Source organism: Nematostella vectensis, chromosome 2 (assembly GCF_932526225.1).
Source record: "Nematostella vectensis chromosome 2, jaNemVect1.1, whole genome shotgun sequence".
NCBI lineage: Eukaryota > Metazoa > Cnidaria > Anthozoa > Actiniaria > Edwardsiidae > Nematostella > Nematostella vectensis.
The window spans coordinates 8,870,366-8,888,684 of NC_064035.1; the positions used below are offsets into that span (position 1 = coordinate 8,870,366).

General features: G+C 45.0%; 1 protein-coding gene across 6 annotated transcripts in view; it reads right to left on the minus strand.

Annotated features, from left to right (window-relative positions):
• Window positions 1-1,946: 1,946 nt before the first annotated feature.
• Window positions 1,947-18,319, minus strand: part of LOC5516839 (CLIP-associating protein 1-A) — a 33,201-nt gene continuing 16,828 nt past the window's right edge. For 3 of the 6 annotated variants that reach the window (XM_032386760.2, XM_048724408.1, XM_032386764.2), the window contains 19 exons: window positions 16,676-16,774; window positions 16,026-16,198; window positions 15,570-15,655; window positions 13,921-14,073; window positions 11,442-11,548; window positions 10,265-10,328; window positions 9,465-9,628; window positions 9,109-9,187; window positions 8,687-8,762; window positions 7,753-7,820; window positions 7,240-7,326; window positions 7,094-7,150; window positions 6,481-7,020; window positions 5,534-5,642; window positions 5,122-5,318; window positions 4,245-4,511; window positions 3,513-3,581; window positions 3,165-3,284; window positions 1,947-2,946 (listed from right to left, as the gene is read on the minus strand). In XM_032386760.2, the coding sequence (XP_032242651.2) occupies window positions 2,884-2,946; window positions 3,165-3,284; window positions 3,513-3,581; window positions 4,245-4,511; window positions 5,122-5,318; window positions 5,534-5,642; window positions 6,481-7,020; window positions 7,094-7,150; window positions 7,240-7,326; window positions 7,753-7,820; window positions 8,687-8,762; window positions 9,109-9,187; window positions 9,465-9,628; window positions 10,265-10,328; window positions 11,442-11,548; window positions 13,921-14,073; window positions 15,570-15,655; window positions 16,026-16,198; window positions 16,676-16,774 (2,578 nt within the window). In that variant the 3' untranslated portion in view covers window positions 1,947-2,883. The remainder of the gene's footprint in view (window positions 2,947-3,164; window positions 3,285-3,512; window positions 3,582-4,244; window positions 4,512-5,121; window positions 5,319-5,533; window positions 5,643-6,480; window positions 7,021-7,093; window positions 7,151-7,239; window positions 7,327-7,752; window positions 7,821-8,686; window positions 8,763-9,108; window positions 9,188-9,464; window positions 9,629-10,264; window positions 10,329-11,441; window positions 11,549-13,920; window positions 14,074-15,569; window positions 15,656-16,025; window positions 16,199-16,675; window positions 16,775-18,319) is intronic. The other 3 variants (XM_032386761.2, XM_032386763.2, XM_032386762.2) reach the window with 3 other exon arrangements.

The following is an 18,319-nucleotide window of genomic DNA, read 5'->3' on the forward strand; positions in this document are numbered from 1 at the left end:
TGATCACCGAGCATGTTTGCTGAATGATGTTTTGCTTTTGAGAAGGTAAGTTAGGGAAAGTTCATTTTTTATCCCGAGGGGGGGGGGGGGGGGGGGGGTGGTGGTGAGGATTCCGATAAACGAAAGAGATAAAATTAGTTTCCGCCCCCATGCAGGAGGAACAAAATTTTCCATGCCCCCCTTATGCTTCCCCTATATTTTCGGTGCCCCCCTCCCCTCCCCCAGGAAACCGAAGAAAGGAAGAAACGCAAACGACTATGTCAAGGTAACGCAAGCAAGAGATTAGGTGTAAGCTGGTCGGAAAGTGGAAGGAAGAAAAATCGCTGAAAACATTAATTCTGAAAAAGTGAATTTCTCAAAGGTGCGACTAAATCCATGTTAATGTTATATATGACGTAAAAGAAGCAAAAAGGCTTTTCCTTCTTCTCCTTACCAGAAAAGCGAAGCATGCGAAAGAAAAGACATAGAGGAAGGCACCAAATCAGATATGTGTGAGCAAGGATCGATGTTCATGACGAAAAATGAGCAGTTCTATCATCTAAACGTTTTGTTAATAATTTTGAATATGGAACATAAGCACTTTATAAATAACATATAGCGGAAACCATGAAAAAAAATGTATATAGGGTGTATACAGGTTTGCATTGCATAGATAACACGGGGCTTAAACGTGTCCTGGACTCCTGGATTATTAATGCCAAATAAATGCCGAGACCCGTTGACACAAGTCTGATTTGACACTTGGACAAATAATATAGAAACTCCCTTCGCTTGGGATAATAAATGATGATAATATAATGGATTGGAGAGGGTAGTTCGTTAAAAGAATGTTTTGTTGAAAAAATTAATTTCGTTTAGCTGTCAAATACTACTATGTAAGCCTTGAACACAAAAAAATACTTTTTGAATGTGAAAGAAGATACTAAAAGCTTTAAATTAAGGTGCCTGAGTCTTTGTCAAAAAGGATTTAAACCAGGAAAAGTATTTTATCATTTAATCAAAATAACACTAGCAACCGGGCGCGTTGGTTAAATAGACGTTTGTCATAAAATAAATTTGAAATAATTTAATGTGCCATTAATTTTTTTAATATTCACATTATACAGAATTTGTCCTGTTATTTAGTGTGCCAAGTTTAAATCTGATTTTATCTAGCACAGGAAATACAGGGAACAGAACAAGCATATTCAGTACGAATTCTTTCGACAATCTCTACGGCGGACAAAACGAACGAAAGCTTTTTGAAGATAAAAACATTTGTATTCACCTCAACACATTTCACCATGCTAGATTCAAGAGAGTCCATATTCATTAACCTATACTACTTCATCTCGACAAGTCCCTCTAAAGTTGAGTCGTCGGATTTCGGTTTCCCATTCAGAGTTGAAAACAACACTCCCAATTCGTAGTTCTGTACCAATGCTAGGGTTTCTTGAATGCTACGCTTTAGCCTTTTACAAGTTCACCTTCCTTAGGTCTTGGAGTTCACCTTAGAAGACTAAACTAATATTCGTCTATATAAACTGTACAAGCTTTGGCTTTTGTTGCATCATGTTCGACGAATGAAGGAAATTAAAAATATATTTTCTGTACACGCGCGGTCTTACTTTGGCGCCATTCAATTTTCGACCAATCAGAGAGCGAAGTACGGACAAACACGGGAAAAATCCACAGGCATTCCATCGTGACCACGGAAACTTTATCGTATAGCTATACCACTTTTCTATGGCTATGGGGCTACGCAGGTGCTTCGCTACTAAAAAAATAATCCAAACCGAAAACTGCGTCCTTGCCCCCTTCCCACTTAAATTTTTATTTACAAATCTTTTACCTCCTCTCGACAGTACGCCATAAGTTTGACTTGGTAGCCCTCCCTAACGCCAGATAATGAATTTTCCCTTAGATCGCGCGCTCTTTAAGGGAAAAATAAGAGGGCGACTTGGAAGTCTAGTATACATAGCATGAATTTTCATTCATTGCTTTTATTATTTCTAAGATTAATTTACATCTCTTGCATCTTACTCCCAATAACAACACAAATCATGAAGGTTCTATAGTCATTTACAGGAAATAAATCCGGCGTTCCAACATGCTCGCCAACCCAGGCGAGGGCAGGCTCTGGATTCCCGAGCATGGTACTTCTTAAATAGAATATTTTCGATAGCTAGTGATATTTCTACACTAATACTTACTTTATAAAATATCCAAGGTTTCTATAAGGATGTCTAGTGGTTTCTTTACTTTCTTTCTGCTTTCAAGGCCTCGAAATAACTGAATAATGGGCGCAACTATATCTGCGCTATCTGCAAGGTCAACAATGCTTATTATTCAATACCCTGATACTAAGGGAAAGTTCAAGTTGTAAAATAAACAACAGGTTTGTACCAGACTAGTAGATATTTGCCAGCGGTGTGTACTTTACTCTGAAGAAGCTTGTGTGCCATTTTGATGCTTTGCCCCCAAAGCTAATGTCTCGTTTGTTAGTCGCCAGATCTCAACACTTGAGCTACGTTGTTGACTAACGTCGCTAGTCGACCAGTTTACAAGGTTTGTGTTTCCCGGTAACAAGGCGTGTGTTGCCTGGTTACAAAGCTAGTTTTGGCAGGTTACAAGGCTATGTTTGCCCGACTACAGGGCTCGCGTCACCTGGTTCCAAAGCTGGATTCGCCAGGTTACCAGGCTTGTTTCGCCTAGTTACCAATGTCAAGATATTGACAAATGCAAGGTAATTTTCTTGCTGCCTTGCCGCGGAATTGTTCATGGAAAATAGTCACAGGTAATGATATCCCATGTAGATGATGTTTCCGTAGGTAAACCTTGTTCATGACGCGCCTTTCGCGTTCTTGGTCTTGCCAGGCACGAGTGCCAACTCATCTGTTTCGGTCACGAGTGATTTCCACCGCTAGACGCCTGGGATCTTTTGATGTAAAGGTTGAGCAACTTCATCTAAAATTGTTAAAACAATAAGGTCAAACAAACAAAATGCCACTTTCGTGACCCATCAGAAAAAGCAAGCCTATAACAACAGGACATCAAACAAACGAACGAACGAACGAACAAACAAACAAGCAAGCAAACAAACAAACACACGAACGAACAAACAAAGTACTCGTCACATGACCCATCAGTAAACACAAGCCCACACCAACGAGTCGTCAAGGTACCTTAGTGCCAGAGAGTTCTGCCAGGTGTGGTAAAAGGACTTCCTCTCCCACGATCGCGTGGAGCGCAACTAGACTGAATACGCTAGCTTTACGAACGCTGCTCTCGACGTGATCATAGCACTGCAAGGAAAATCATGTCATAGATAAGGTTGATATGCTAGTATCACGATCAGTAAGCACATTATTTCATATCCGCAGGCACGTGGCCGGTTAAGCACGTGAACAGGTATAATTTTCACGTGATTGGAAGTCAGTAAGCGCCAGGCGAGAACACGGTATAATCAGTTAATGCGTGACTGAATTAATGTGGAATAACATGATAAAACATTCAATTTTCGAGAAACACACCTTGACAAGTCCAGGAATGAGATCCGGGAGATGCTCCTCGATAGTCACGCTATCCACGCCTTCCACCACCTGAAATATCAACAATGTGTCATGGAAATACACACCTCCACATACAAGACTTGCAAATTCTGGGGTCGGGTTGAGTCTTTCGGTCTGAATGCAAGGGACAAGGCCAGGAACAGTTTATAAATATCATGGTCCTCTAATTATCTTTGGGGTGTATATATTTTTTTTTATCAAGTATCAGCCTAGAAAACGATTCAAGAAACCAAGTCAGTTCCATCTCTGTTATTGCTTACATTTAATTGAGACAATATGCAATGAAATTTCGAAATAACTATTTAAAAACAAAGTTTAATACTTCAATTAATAAACTAAATCGAAAATATTGGAATAACTTGTCGAAATCAGCCGATGGAAAAGGATGCCTTTGCACCCTGCATTTTGGAAGGATGACAAAATGGCGGCTGCTAGGGATTCTTTGACCTTTTAAAGAATGTCGATCAACCACTCCTTTGTTATTGTTTATAATGAAAAATGAAACGGTTTATTCGCGAGGAAACTTCAAAATAACAATCTACGAATGAAGTCTGATATGTTATTTGGTTAAAAATATCTTGGTTACTCTCTTAAATTGGCCGATGGATATGGATGTGACTCGGCATTGAGCGGGAGCATAAAATGGCGGCGTGATTGGCTTTCTTTAATGACACTCATCAGCTGATTAGATACCTTGGTGAGCATCTTGAGTGCCGCTAGGCTGACGGGGAACTCTGAATCATTGATGATGGGTCCCAGAACACGCATGCAGTCCTCAGGGGCCACAGACCGCGCTATGGTAGCAGCGGCTTCCTCCGCAAGGCGAACCACCTCTTTCTGTGGATCTTTATGCGCCTGCAGTACTTTGCTGACAGTGGTCCCTATGACGTCATGGAAGGTGTGAGGCTGCGCACGCACCATGTCCTTGAGCACTCGGATCGCAAGGGACCGGATGGAAGGCTGGGAAAAGAAGTTCCATTAGTGGCTCGCTCAACAAGCAAAGCAAGTAAACCCCGCGAATGAGACATTCACGTCAGTACGTGTACATGTCCGAAGCGAGGTAAATCTGCTCGGATCACTGTGAAATGTAATCCATTCTACACATGCGCAAAGCAAACAGCTCAATTCTATTTTGGAAGAATCAAAGACAGGCAAGGTCCTATCATTTGAAATCTTGAAAGTAACAATTTGGCGTGTTTGTGGTTCTCATTTAGTTTGTTTATTAATCTTGAGTGATTACGCAAACGTGGATAATACGATACTTTATTAACGGCTATTATAAAACAATAACGGTCGAACATCCACTAACTGGAAATTACCTGATTACGCAAATGTGGATAACATAATACTTTGTTAACGGCTATAATAACACAATGACGGTGGAACACCCACTAACTGGAAATTACCTGATTGCGCAAATGTGGATAACATAATACTTTGTTAACGGCTATAATAACACAATGACGGTGGAAAACCCACTAACTGGAAGTGACCTGCGCCTTCCTTGAAATTTCGAGTTCGTAGGGTTGTATTGTATATAAGGGACGACAAGCTGTTTAGTGACACTTACCTGGACATCATCGATGGATCTTATCAGCGCCGAAAAGACTTTTGGGAAGGCAGCCCAAAGGGCGGGGATTTCCTCTCTGATCATGCGCAATAGGTCCACCAAGGAACCGCGCTTTTCATCCATGCGGTCGCTTGATGGATCAGACAGCGGGCTCAGGATAGGAGCCAGGGCGCTCTCGCCATTCTCGGGTTCCTGGCCTGCAATTATGAAATCTCCAGTCAGTAAGTAATCAGCTATTCGGAAGGCTACCATTGATAAAGCCCCATCTGATTGCTTTTCAAATATGGCGGTTGGGTGACACGTGATAAGCGCGTGCATGAAGGTAAATGATTGGTGGTCGCTCAGCGACCATGTTTGACGGCCCCGTGCATGTGATGAAGCACGTGACCTCGGGTCCGTAATTTTTTTGTACCTATCTGATCCTCGGCCGCCTCCATGCCTTCTAGCGAGCGGTCTAGCTCGTCCAGAGTTTCACTGTCTTTCTTTCGTCTTCCTGTGGGGAATCCGTTCAACTCGGGCATCTGTAAACAAACAGCAGGTTTAAAATAACACATGTACAAGGCAAGAATAGAGGGGACTCAATCTTGAATTTGCTATTGAAAAGGAACGACAAACTAAAGGTGTATACTGAATAATTACCATTTCTGTGTTCACACAAGCGAAATATTTTCACTCTGGAAACTGTGCGATGAAAAATTTCGTTTAAAAACGAAAAACGTGAAAAAATATTATCAAAATTGTAAAAGCAGTGTGACTATTGGAAGTTTCTTTGAGGATGTGACTGATAATTTAGAGCGGATGGCCTGTTAAATAGCGCGGATTCTAATAGATTATTTTGTCTCTTGTCGGTTGAGGTTTCCGTCGGCCCCCTGGACGTAAACTGGCACGGTTGCCTCTTGAAAGTCAGGCATGTGATACAATAAATACAATGGCAGTACTAACCAAAAGCCAACTCACCCCCCTTCCTCCTTCAGTACTAACCAAAAGCCAACTCACCAACCTTCCTCCTTCAGTACTAACCAAAAGCCAACTAACCGCCCTTCCTCCTTCAGTACTAACCAAAAGCCAACTCACCAACTTTCCTCCTTCTGTACTAACCAAAAGCCAACTCACCAACCTTTCTCCTTCAGTACTAACCAAAAGCCAACTCACCAACTTTCCTCCTTCAGTACTAACCAAAAGCCAACTCACCAACTTTCCTCCTTCAGTACTAACCAAAAGGCAACTCATCCCCCTCACCCTTCCTCCTAACACAAAAAGTCACGCATGCAAACAGGTGGGTACCCCCCCCCTCCGCGCTATCCATATCTTGTAGACTGGTGACCTGCCAGTCGACTTTTATGCTATCATGTCACGTACCGGGTGGAAGTCGTTCTGCGAGTCCTGGTACTGCTTGGGGTCGTACTCATGCACAGTGGCGCGAGGTGCAGACGCGCCCTCGGCTACACCGGCACCCACATCATCGCTGTTATACCCAGATGATACGCTAGGCGCGTCCTCGTGCTGCGAGCCATGGGAGCGCAAGCCGAATGGGGATCCATGCCTGCTGTCAAGGGAGTCCGTCGAGCCCTCGCCCTCGCCACTGTTATCGCGGTGCAGATGTCCTCGTGGGCTCACGCCGACCTTAGTCTGCCCTCGCGGGCTCTGCGCGGTCGCGCGATGCGTGGGGATCTTGGAGTGGTGATCCAGGGTGTGTCTAATCTCGGGGCTGTGTACTGCGGCGGTCTCCTCGTCAGGATGCTCTGCCTTGCCAGACTCGGCTTTTAGGGAGCTGGAAGACATGCTGCGGTACCCCAGGCGTAGCTTGGGGCGCTCCGAGGTGGTGGAGGCGTTGTCGGTCTCGTCGTATGCTGTGCTGTAGCCCTGACTGCTTGTGGAACCGCGAGACGATGGAGCAGCCTAAGGCAAAACAAATTAGTAACTAATGTGGCCTAGCTACCGAGATGGTATCCAAACCAGTTATAATCCTTACCTCGGGCGACTGTGTAGAGCTTTTTAGATGACTGTGAAGCAGTTTAGTTGCGCCGTCCTAACGTGAACAAAGAGAACATTACTCTCAATCCAAGATGGCGACCGCGCTTGGATGTATAACTACTTTTGGCAACATGTCACACTCACCTGGAATGACTTTGGAAGAACGGACAACATCATACTGAACTCTGGTGTATTCAACTCGAACAGCGCAACGATCACGGCCGCGGACTCCTATAAGAGAAAATTAATAGGATTTGGGTTAGAAAAATGTTATGCTTTTGAGCGTCACAAAAAGAATGAGAACTATGTTCATGATAATACATAGTATTCATTAATAATCGGCGTGGAATATGCTTTTGCGTATTCAACAACTAATACTGTCTTTTGTGCTGGCTTGATTACTACACTCTGTAGACTATTACTAGGACTCTCATCTGTTGACGTTTTATGCACGAGTATGCTCTGAAAATTCTGCGGTAAAATGACAGCATGGGGCTAACATATCACCAAATCTCCTTTTCGGGTGTAATCCCATAAACGTACAGGGAAAACCCTCGCAGGAAAACATAATGCACAAACACATCATGAGAACTCCATGGCAAGTTCTAGAGTTTGATATTGAAAACCGATGAGCTGTGAGCAGGCTGTAGATCGTACCTTGCGCACATCGGCACTCTTGGGCTCTGTGGTCCACGAGATGATCCGCGACACGGCCAGGCGAGTTTCTAAGACACAAAATTGCCAAGTCAACGCACAACGCACTTGAAGGAAATGTTTGAAAAAGGGACAGGGCACAATGCTGAAAAGACTTTCACTCCCGAGCACACCTGTTCCCGTGATGCTCCCATTTGAATCAAGGTTGTCAGCGCGAATGGCGAATGGCAATTGCAAAATGGCAGTTCTACGACCGAAAGGTGATTGTGACTAGTAATTAAAAATAAGTGTCAGGATCATATATTGATTATATTAAGGTAATTCCCTTGAAATAGTTCTACAACCCAGAATTTTTTAAAACTTGGCATAAACAATATTGAAGCTAAGGGCTTTCAAAAAATGTAATAAAAAATAGGGGTACCGACCCCGTTTTCACAACAGAGGGGCGTAGAGTTGACGCGTTTTTACGCGCGCCTTTTGCTGTGTTTTCTTGTACAACTGTGGCGCGCGCGCGCACTTAATACCGGAAAATTCGAACAAACAGCGCGCGCCACTATTTGATCTGAGCCTCGATCTAGTGCCGAGACATTTTGAAGTCGAGTAGGCGCCATTTTTTTCTAGTCGATATTTTTGGATAAGCTTTTAGAGCTATTAAAATGGCAAAAAGCTATTGGAGCTATTGAACTTGATCATGACCGACGATCGGTTTGAAGATCGAAGCAAACTATATTAGAGAAAAAATGAGTCAGAATTCATAGATTGGTGATATCATGGCCATGGCGACGGTTTGGGTATGTAAATAACTACAACGCAGTGTGTCTGTTCGAAATCATACGAATAGTGAGATCCGCAGTGATAAAGTTGTACTCTGATAGTTTTTGGACGCGAACGCAAACCACGTGGATATGGTTAAAAGTATGAGCAAAGAGGGCGTTACCTCCAGAATTTGTGAAGTCGCTGGGATCCATAAGGGAGATCAGGCCCTGAAGGTACTGAAGGACGGCAATCTTCACCTAAGGGACACAGAACATTAGTGATCCTCCGCTATACAGGCGATCTTCGCCTGAGGCAAGTGCTCACAAGACACTAAATTAAAATAATTTTTAGCATTTTACACGAACCCAGCCTTAAACAACAACAAAAAAGACTTTTGGTGACCGTCTGCTCCTAAAGTATGGAATGATCTTCCTCTTTTAATACGAAATCAAAGTCATTATGCTACTTTTAAATCACACTTTTTTAAACAAGCATTTGATGAATTTTCAAGTTTGAGTAATGTTAATTTATGTAGTATTATTTCATTTTACCTTCTATATTAACAAACGCAGTAACGGAGTGATTAATAAATTTGGGGATCACCTTGAGGTTTGGCGTCTGTGTCTGGTCCGTGATGAAACGCGTTAGGATGCTGAACTGAAGATCGTACGGGAATGAGTCCCTGCATGGAACGACATACAATTAATAAAACACGAATGAGGAAATAGTGGTATGTGGACCAGCACACATACATAGAAGGTGGACTCCTCCTTCTATCCAACGGCACCTAACGCCGGCAAGTCATCGGTGGCAAAACATTGCCATGACGTGCTATACTCAAAGTGTGGCAAGCCATAGCACACCATGGCAGTGTATGGCAAAATATTGCCATGACGCCTCATGGTCAAAATGATGATCAGAGTTCTAAGACCCGTATTGTATTTCCCACGTGTAAATACCTGATGACATCAAGGACCCTGACAATTTTGGACTGCATGGAGCCGAGGATGTCGGTACCCAGCTTGATGAGTAGACGAGACAGCAATACGAATAACCAGTCATTTAAATCCACCTTGTGAACCACGATGAACTCACAGAGGGCGTCCAGGAACGCGCTATACACCTGAAGGCATCGGGATCAGGGGTCAGCAAGATGTCAGGGTTCAAAATAGCGGCCGGCTCTTTTCTGGTTTTTGCCGGCTCTTTTTTCTGTATTTCCCTTTCAAAATTTGGGAGTGCAGGCTCTTTTCACCACCAGAGAGCCAGCAAAATCTAGCAGATTTAAAATAGCTATTTTGAACCCTGGATGTTATTTGGTATAGGGATTATAATATACATGACAAAATTACTCGATTCTGATTGGCTGAAAGCAGTGCAGAAAAGTGCAGAAAAAGAGGTAATTCAGTGCAGAAAAAAAGGTAATTCAGTGCAGTATTGCTGGTCGCTGATTGGCTTACAAAAATGTGAACCAATCAAATCATAGGAAAGTAAATGTTGCTGTTTCAATTTCTATAAAATTTTGCCATGTATATCATCAAAAGGTAATATTACGATCTCTAGTTCGTGAGTTTAGTTTTTGAGAAGGTCAAATTGCATTTACCAAAGACGGCACGTGCAATTTGAGTTTTTGAAAAACTGAATTGTGCAAATTACTTCCAATTTAAGCTCAAAAACCGTACGATTACCTTTACAATATGCAAATTAGAGACTCCAGCGCAAGAAACCCATGATGCATTGCTACGATAGTTATTTTTCGTACCTTGTTATTAGGGTCACAGAATAACCTTGTGAGACAGTCCTTTATCTTGCTCAGCTCTACGTCACTACAACATACAAAAAGATCACTACAACATACAAAACGATCACTACAACATACAAAACGACTAGGTTATTGCTGATGTAAAGTGTTCTCGTGGCGGCAGTGGGTTATGCTGATGTAAAGTGTTCTCGTGGCGGCAGTGGGTTATGCTGATGTGAAGTGTTCTCATATTGGCAGTGGGTTATGGTAATGTAAAGTGTTATCATGGCGGCAGTGGGTTATGCTGATGTAAAGTGTACTCATGGCGGCAGTGGGTTATTGTGATGTAAAGTGTTCTCGTGGCGGCAGTGGGTTGTGCTGATGTAAAGTGTTCTCGTGGCGGCAGTGGGTTATGCTGATGTGAAGTGTTCTCATATTGGCAGTGGGTTATGGTAATGTAAAGTGTTATCATGGCGGCAGTGGGTTATGGTGATGTAAAGTGTTCTCGTGGCGGCAGTGGGTTATAATGATGTAAAGTGTTCTCATGGCGGCAGTGGGTTATAATGATGTAAAGTGTACTCATATTGGCAGTGGGTTATTGTGATGTAAAGTGTACTCATGGCGGCAGTGGGTTATGCTGATGTAAAGTGTTCTCATGGCGGCAGTGGGTTATGCTGATGTAAAGTGTTCTCATATTGGCAGTGGGTTATTGTGATGTAAAGTGTACTCATGGCGGCAGTGGGTTATGCTGATGTAAAGTGTTCTCGTGGCGGCAGTGGGTTATGGTGATGTAAAGTGTTATCATGGCGGCAGTGGGTTATGCTGATGTAAAGTGTTCTCGTGGCGGCAGTGGGTTATGGTGATGTAAAGTGTTATCATGGCGGCAGTGGGTAATGCTGATGTAAAGTGTTCTCATGGCGACAGTGGGTTATGCTGATGTAAAGTGTTCTCATGGAGGCAGAGGGAACCCGGTAAGAACGCCTGGGACTGTGACGGGCTGTGATGCGACTAGTGTGTGAAGTTGTGTAGCGCTTTAGGAATCACTTGTACAAGGTCACTAGGACAGGATGCTTATGGTGAGGCAGGCATTAACGTAGGGTGCTTAACATGCAGTAAAAAAAGGTAAAATACAAGGGCACTAGGATAGGACGCTTTTGGTAAGGCGGGCATAAAAATGCAGTAAACAAGGTACAGTCACCTCATAACGCGTGAGCTCTTGAGGAATGCCAGCAGACCGCTAATACCATCTCTTCGATCCGTGGACGAGTTGTTATTGTGGCAGAGGCGGACTATTTCAGCTACCTCCTGCAGATATAAGAAGGAGATTCAGTGAATAAACATTAATCATGATAACACTTGACGAAAGGAGTTCATAAGAACTCTGTTTACTGATGGCAAACACAGCAAGGCCTCTCTAAACATTGATTATAAGAAAACTTCCTGAGGAGAAAGCTAAGAAAAGCTGATTTACATATTTTGTTGTCTACTATTTAAACTGTTCTTGTAACTTTTTTTGAAACAATAATTTCAAGGGTAGCAGTCAAATAATAAAAGGCGACAAAGATTCAACGGAAACGATTAAATATTGTTTTTCTCGCGAAAATCTCGTTAGGCAATCTTGAATCCGTTTTTTTTTCATAATTGTTTTTGTAACATAAATTATCTTTTAATAAAAAAACATCGGTTAGATTCGTTAAGAGTTTTTTTTTTCATTTCTCCAAAGTATAATCAGAAATAAAACCGCGTCATTATTATCAAGAGGCGAGGCTATTTCCTATCTTTTTCATTAATCCTGTCTCAAAAAACAGCCGTAAAGAGCAAACACAATTGAATCGAGAGAGTTCCCCTTAAAAAATTACATCCTGGATAAAACACTAGCTAGCTAGACGCTAGCTAGAGACCATTCAACTTGAATTAATAAACAATATCTCTCCATTTCGATGAGGTAAAAGCAAGAGACAGAGTTAATAACAAGCATTTCCATCAGGCAATTTCAAAACACTAAATATTCAAATATTGAATGCCGCTTATTAAAAACAAACTTTTACATTTTAAGTTAATACAATAATTTAGGTTCTGATATAACTGACGCTCTATCGGTTTAATATTCTTAAATTTCACATATCCCGTACATTTACTAAAGCAAAATTTCATTGATCTTAGGAGCAGATTAACCGTGAAAGGAAATAAAAAATAACGAGTTTCATTTTACCTCTCGCATTAAATAGTACCGTGTCGGCGGAACATCAAGCGCTATTCCTTTTCTTCGACAGTGCTTGAACCATAACCATTCCTGTACAGGGTTCCTCGGGTAAACATTCAAAAAAACATACTGCTCCACAACGAAACGCCAACGGTGGCACGGCTGAACGATATAATTCCGCCGACTGACAGACTTGAGAGTCTCCCAGTAAAACATTCTAAGCGATTGCCATTGCCAGCAAAAAACAGCACGTTCGCCGCTTTTTTCGCATCTTGTGTGTGCTAGACGACGTTAAATTCATTGGAGCTGGTCTGACATGACTCGTTTCGACACCTTCTCCCTTCGATATGCTAAGTTGAATGGAGCTAAATTACGCCAGGGAAACGATAGGAACCATAATAAAGAGCTTATGAATAATTGATAGGTCTCATTTACATCCAACCTATCGCGAAATAAACACAAAAATATAGATTTCTTATATTTGTCAAAATTACACAATTGCTTGGAAACGAAGAGAGGGTAAGAAGAGGTTTTTTTTTCTTTACAAAAATTGAAGTCTTGTGTTTATAAATAAATGAAGCACAGCTAGATAACCAGATAATATCGTGCTTTGTGCTAAATCGCTAAACATGTCCATTATTGATCAGCTCTTAGCACGACACCGAACATCTTGTATCAGTAAGCTAGCTACCAAGTACAATTACAGACAACTGTCTTCATAAGAGGAGCGTCACACTGGTTATAACACCGATATCGCCACCAACAAGGGTGCACTGACACTAGGCGGACAGTAGGTTCTTTTCCAACCCAATAGCAAATACACAGCCGGGTGGCCTGGCCGGCGGAGATCAACCACGGATGAGCGCGATGAGAGGTGGTCACAGCGAGGGGTGGTCCCCTTAGCGAATAGCGGCCAGGGGTTTGACGGGTTGTTATGGCAAGCCGCACAGTCGTAAGGAATTTTGACCGTTGAATCAAAAGATGATAAAAATGATAGATTTCTGGGTTGAGATGGTTTAATCTCGATAAAGGGAACCAAACGAAATCGATAACAGTCCGGGAGCACGAAAGACGGTTCGAGTTTCACGATCACATTACGGATAGGAGTGAGCGTCATGTCCGAGTTATCGGGTTACAATGTGCCGGATCACGTGGGCGCTAATGAAATAAGCCGCACGAAGTTGAATATCTGCATAAATACTACTAACTTATCTGTGGTATGTAGAGTACAAGAAAGCAGATGATTGACATTCTAATAATAAATTGAAAATCAATTTCTATGGTGCTTATTCATTTCTGTCCTAAGCGCAAAATGCTGTAAATTCCCGATACTGGTCCTCATTTGTGGTGGTAGAAAGAAACAACAGGCTTATCTTTCTTGAATTGACTTTAAAATGTTGAAGTTATTCAAGAGCACGTAAAAGTTTTTAATTCTGTGCAAAAAGGCGAACGATAGTTTTGAATGGATCCTTACATTTCCAGGTTCTGCTCGGCCAAGAGTGCGGTTGCCCCGCGACCCCATCGATCTGTCCGAGCACAGGCTACCCGCGTCACTGTCGTTGTCATCGTCGGAGCACTGGGAGCTGGAGCCGAATGAGTACTTGCGTCTGACGGGACTACTGCGGGACTAAACGGGACACACGGGAAACAGATTAAATCAAGAGGACAAGACGTATGGTGTGGTTTTGGGGTGAAAAGGCGACCCCAAACTTACTGGCCTGCCCCACCCACCCCTACACGGTAACCTTGGCATTCTACCTACTTACCCAGGAGTCCCAGGGGCTGTTCCACCCACCCCCACACGGTAACCTTGGCACTCTACCTACTTACCCAGGAGTCCCAGGGGCTGTTCCACCCACCCCCACACGGTAACCAAGGCACTCTACCTACTTACCCAGGACTCCCAGGGGCTGTTCCACCCACCCCCACACGGTAACCTTGGCACTCTACCTACTTACCCAGGACTCCCAGGGGCCTGCCCCACCCACCCCCACACGGTAACCCAGGCACTCTACCTACTTACCCAGGACTCCCAGGGGCCTGCACCACCCACCCCCACACAGTAACCTAGGCACTCTATCTACTTACCCAGGACTTCCAGGGGCCTGCTCTACCCACCCCTACACGGTAACCTAGGCACTCTACCTACTTACCCAGGATTCCCAGGGGCCTGGACCACCCACCCCCACACGCTAACCTTGGCACTCTACCTACTTACCCAGGACTCCCAGGGGCCTGCACCACCCACCCCCACATGGTAACCCAGGCACTCTACCTACTTACCCAGGACTCCCAGGGGCCTGCACCACCCACCCCCACACGGTAACCTTGGCACTCTACCTACTTACCCAGGACTCCCAGGGGCCTGCCCCACCCACCCCCACACGGTAACCCAGGCACTCTACCTACTTACCCAGGACTTCCAGGGGCTGTTCCACCCACCCCCACACGGTAACCCAGGCACTTTACCTACTTACCCAGGACTCCCAGGGGCCTGCCCCACCTACCCCCACAGGGTAACATAGGCACTCTACCTACTTACCCAGGACTCCCAGGGGCCTGCCTCACCCACCCCCACACGGTAACCTTGGCACTCTACCTACTTACCCAGGACTTCCAGGGGCTGTTCCACCCACCCCCACACGGTAACCTAGGCACTCTACCTACGTACCCAGGACTCCCAGGGGCCTGCACCACCCACCCCCACACAGTAACATAGGCACTCTACCTACTTACCCAGGACTCCCAGGGGCCTGCCCCACCCACCCCCACACGGTAACCTTGGCACTCTACCTACTTACCCAGGACTCCCAGGGGCTGTTCCACCCACCCCCACACGGTAACCTAGGCATTCTACCTACTTACACAAGACTCCCAGGGGCTGTTCCACCCACCAACACATGGTAACCTTGGCACTCTACCTACTTACCCAGGACTCCCAGGTGCTGTTCCACCCACCCCCACATGGTAACCCAGGCACTCTACCTACTTACCCAGGACTCCCAGGGGCCTGCACCACCCACCCCCACACGGTAACCTAGGCACCCCACCTTCTTACCCAGGAGTCCCAGGGGCCTGCACCACCCACCCCCATACGGTAACCTAGGCACTCTACCTACTTACCCAGGAGTCCCAGAGGGCTGCCTCTGTCAGCGAAGGGTCGTCGTCATCTATCGAGGACTGCTGATGAGATCGCGATAATGGTGGATCTGCAGATTAGGATTGCAATTAGGTGATGGAACCCCAAAGTCTTTACTCAATTAGGTGATGGAACCCCAAAGTCTTTACTCAATTAGGTGATGCAACCCCAAAGACTTTACTACACTTACACTGCCTGACTAATCTACAAACGGTCAAGAAAGGCCACATTAACAGAATGACGGAACGTCTTGATAGATCGAGCGAGAGACAGAAGAGCTTTTTGCAAACTGTCTGGGAACAAGCGACTGATAAACCAACTGAACTAAAGACATTATGACTTTGCTCAGCTGACGTGTCGTTCGGATTTAGTAGTATAGGTAAGATCGTGGGCGAGTATCCCTCGCCTTCGCTTAATTCACCAGCTTCACACTGACTTACTGTGAAGGTGCGTGGTTCGCTTCAGCATTGGTAAGCTGGTCGGTGAATATCCCTTGCCTTCGCTCAATCTCCTCTCCCTCCGTAACGTCTCTGGACTCGGGTCACGGCTGGGACCGCGGGAACTGGACCGAGAACTTGTACGCGAGCTGGGGCGAGATATATTGCGTGACCGACTGAAATCCGGATCACCAGTTAACACAAACGTCAGTCTTAGGTTAGTGGTAAGAATAAGAATAAGAAGGGGAAAAGGGATAAGGAGGAATCGTATGACAAAGATTAACAGCGTTAATAATAGTAAGAAAGCTGCTAACTAGGCTATGGCCAACCAAAAAAAAAAAAGATAAATTTCTAAACCAGAAAAGAAAACATGTCGCACGCTACATGAAATAAGCCGCACGAAGTTGAATATCTGCATAAATACTACTAACTTATCTGTGGTATGTAGAGTACAAGGAAGCAGATGATTGACATTCTAATAATAAATTGAAAATCAATTTCTATGGTGCTTATTCATTGACGCAGCTTCAAGTCACACACGCTGCATGTCACGCACGCGCTAAATGTCTCGCAGGACATAGATCCTAGTTTGCACAGCGTGTAATTTACTTTAGGAGCTTAGCGTAGCGGGCAAAGTCCATGCAGATACCCACAGGCGCGGAGACGAGGGCGTGGTAGTAGAATAGCGGCAGAGGTCTACCGGAGAGGAAGGAGGGAGAAACTCGTAGCTAGAGTGACGATTCAGGCGAAAGCTAGAGATCACACAACAGACTGTTAACACAAGGGCTACTTATACCTTTAGGCCATAGCAGATTAATGGCACAGCGAGTTAGATTAACAGAAGGTAAAAGCAAGAAGAAATGAAGGCAAGAACAAAGGGTAAAATGGCCCCCTGTTAGTTTAAAAAGTAGAAAAGGCGAACGAATCTTAGAGCCTCTGGTTTGCAGGGTACATGTCATACTGCAAGCCATGCTCAAGTCAAACCTGGGGGTCGGACATGCTCAAGTCAAACCTGGGGGGTCGGACATGCTCAAGTCATACCTGGGGGTCAGACATGCTCAAGTCATACCTGGGGGTCGGACATGCTCAAGTCATACCTGGGGGTCGGACATGCTTAAGTCAAACCTGGGGGGTCGGACATGCTCAAGTCATACCTGGGGGTCGGACATGCTCAAGTCATACCTGGGGGTCGGACATGCTTAATTCAAACCTGGGGGGTCGGACATGATCAAGTCATACCTGGGGGTCGGACATGCTCAAGTCATACCTGGGGGTCGGACATGCACAAGTCATACCTGGGGGTCGGACATGATCAAGTCATACCTGGGGGTCGGACATGCTCAAGTCATACCTGGGGGTCGGACATGATCAAGTCATACCTGGGGGGCGGACACAATCAAGTCATACCTGGGGGTCGGACATGATCAAGTCATACCTGGGGGTCGGACACGATCAAGTCATACCCGGGGGTCGCACATGATCAAGTCATACCTGGGGGTCGGACACGATCAAGTCATACCTGGGGGTCGGACATGCTTCAGTCATACCTGGGGGTCGGACATGCTCAAGTCATACCTGAGGGTCGGACATGATCAAGTCATACCTGGGGGTCGGACATGATCAAGTCATACCTGGGGGTCGGACATACATAAGTCATACCTGGGGTTCTGACAGACTCAAGTCATACCTGGGGGTCGGACATGCTCAAGTCATACCTGGGGGTCGGACATGCTCAATTCATACCTGGGGGTCGGACATGATCAAGTCATACCTGGGGGTCGGACATGATCAAGTCATACCTGGGGGTCGGACATGCATAAGTCATACCTGGGGGTAGGACATGATCAAGTCATACCTGGGGTTCGGACATGCATAAGTCATACCTGGGGGTCGGACATGCATAAGTCATACCTGGGGGTCGGACATGATCAAGTCATACCTGGGGGTCGGACATGCTCAAGTCATACCTGGGGGTCGGACATGCTCAAGTCATACCTGGGGATCGGACATGATCAAGTCATACCTGGGGGTCGGACATGATCAAGTCATACCTGGGGGTCGGACATGCATAAGTCATACCTGGGGTTCTGACAGGCTCAAGTCATACCTGGGGGTCGGACATGCTCAAGTCATACCTGGGGGTCGGACATGATCAAGTCATACCTGGGGGTCGGACATGCTCAAGTCATACCTGGGGGTCGGACATGCTCAAGTCATACCTGGGGGGTCGGACATGCTCAAGTCATACCTGGGGGTCAGACATGCTCAAGTCATACCTGGGGGTCGGACATGCTCAA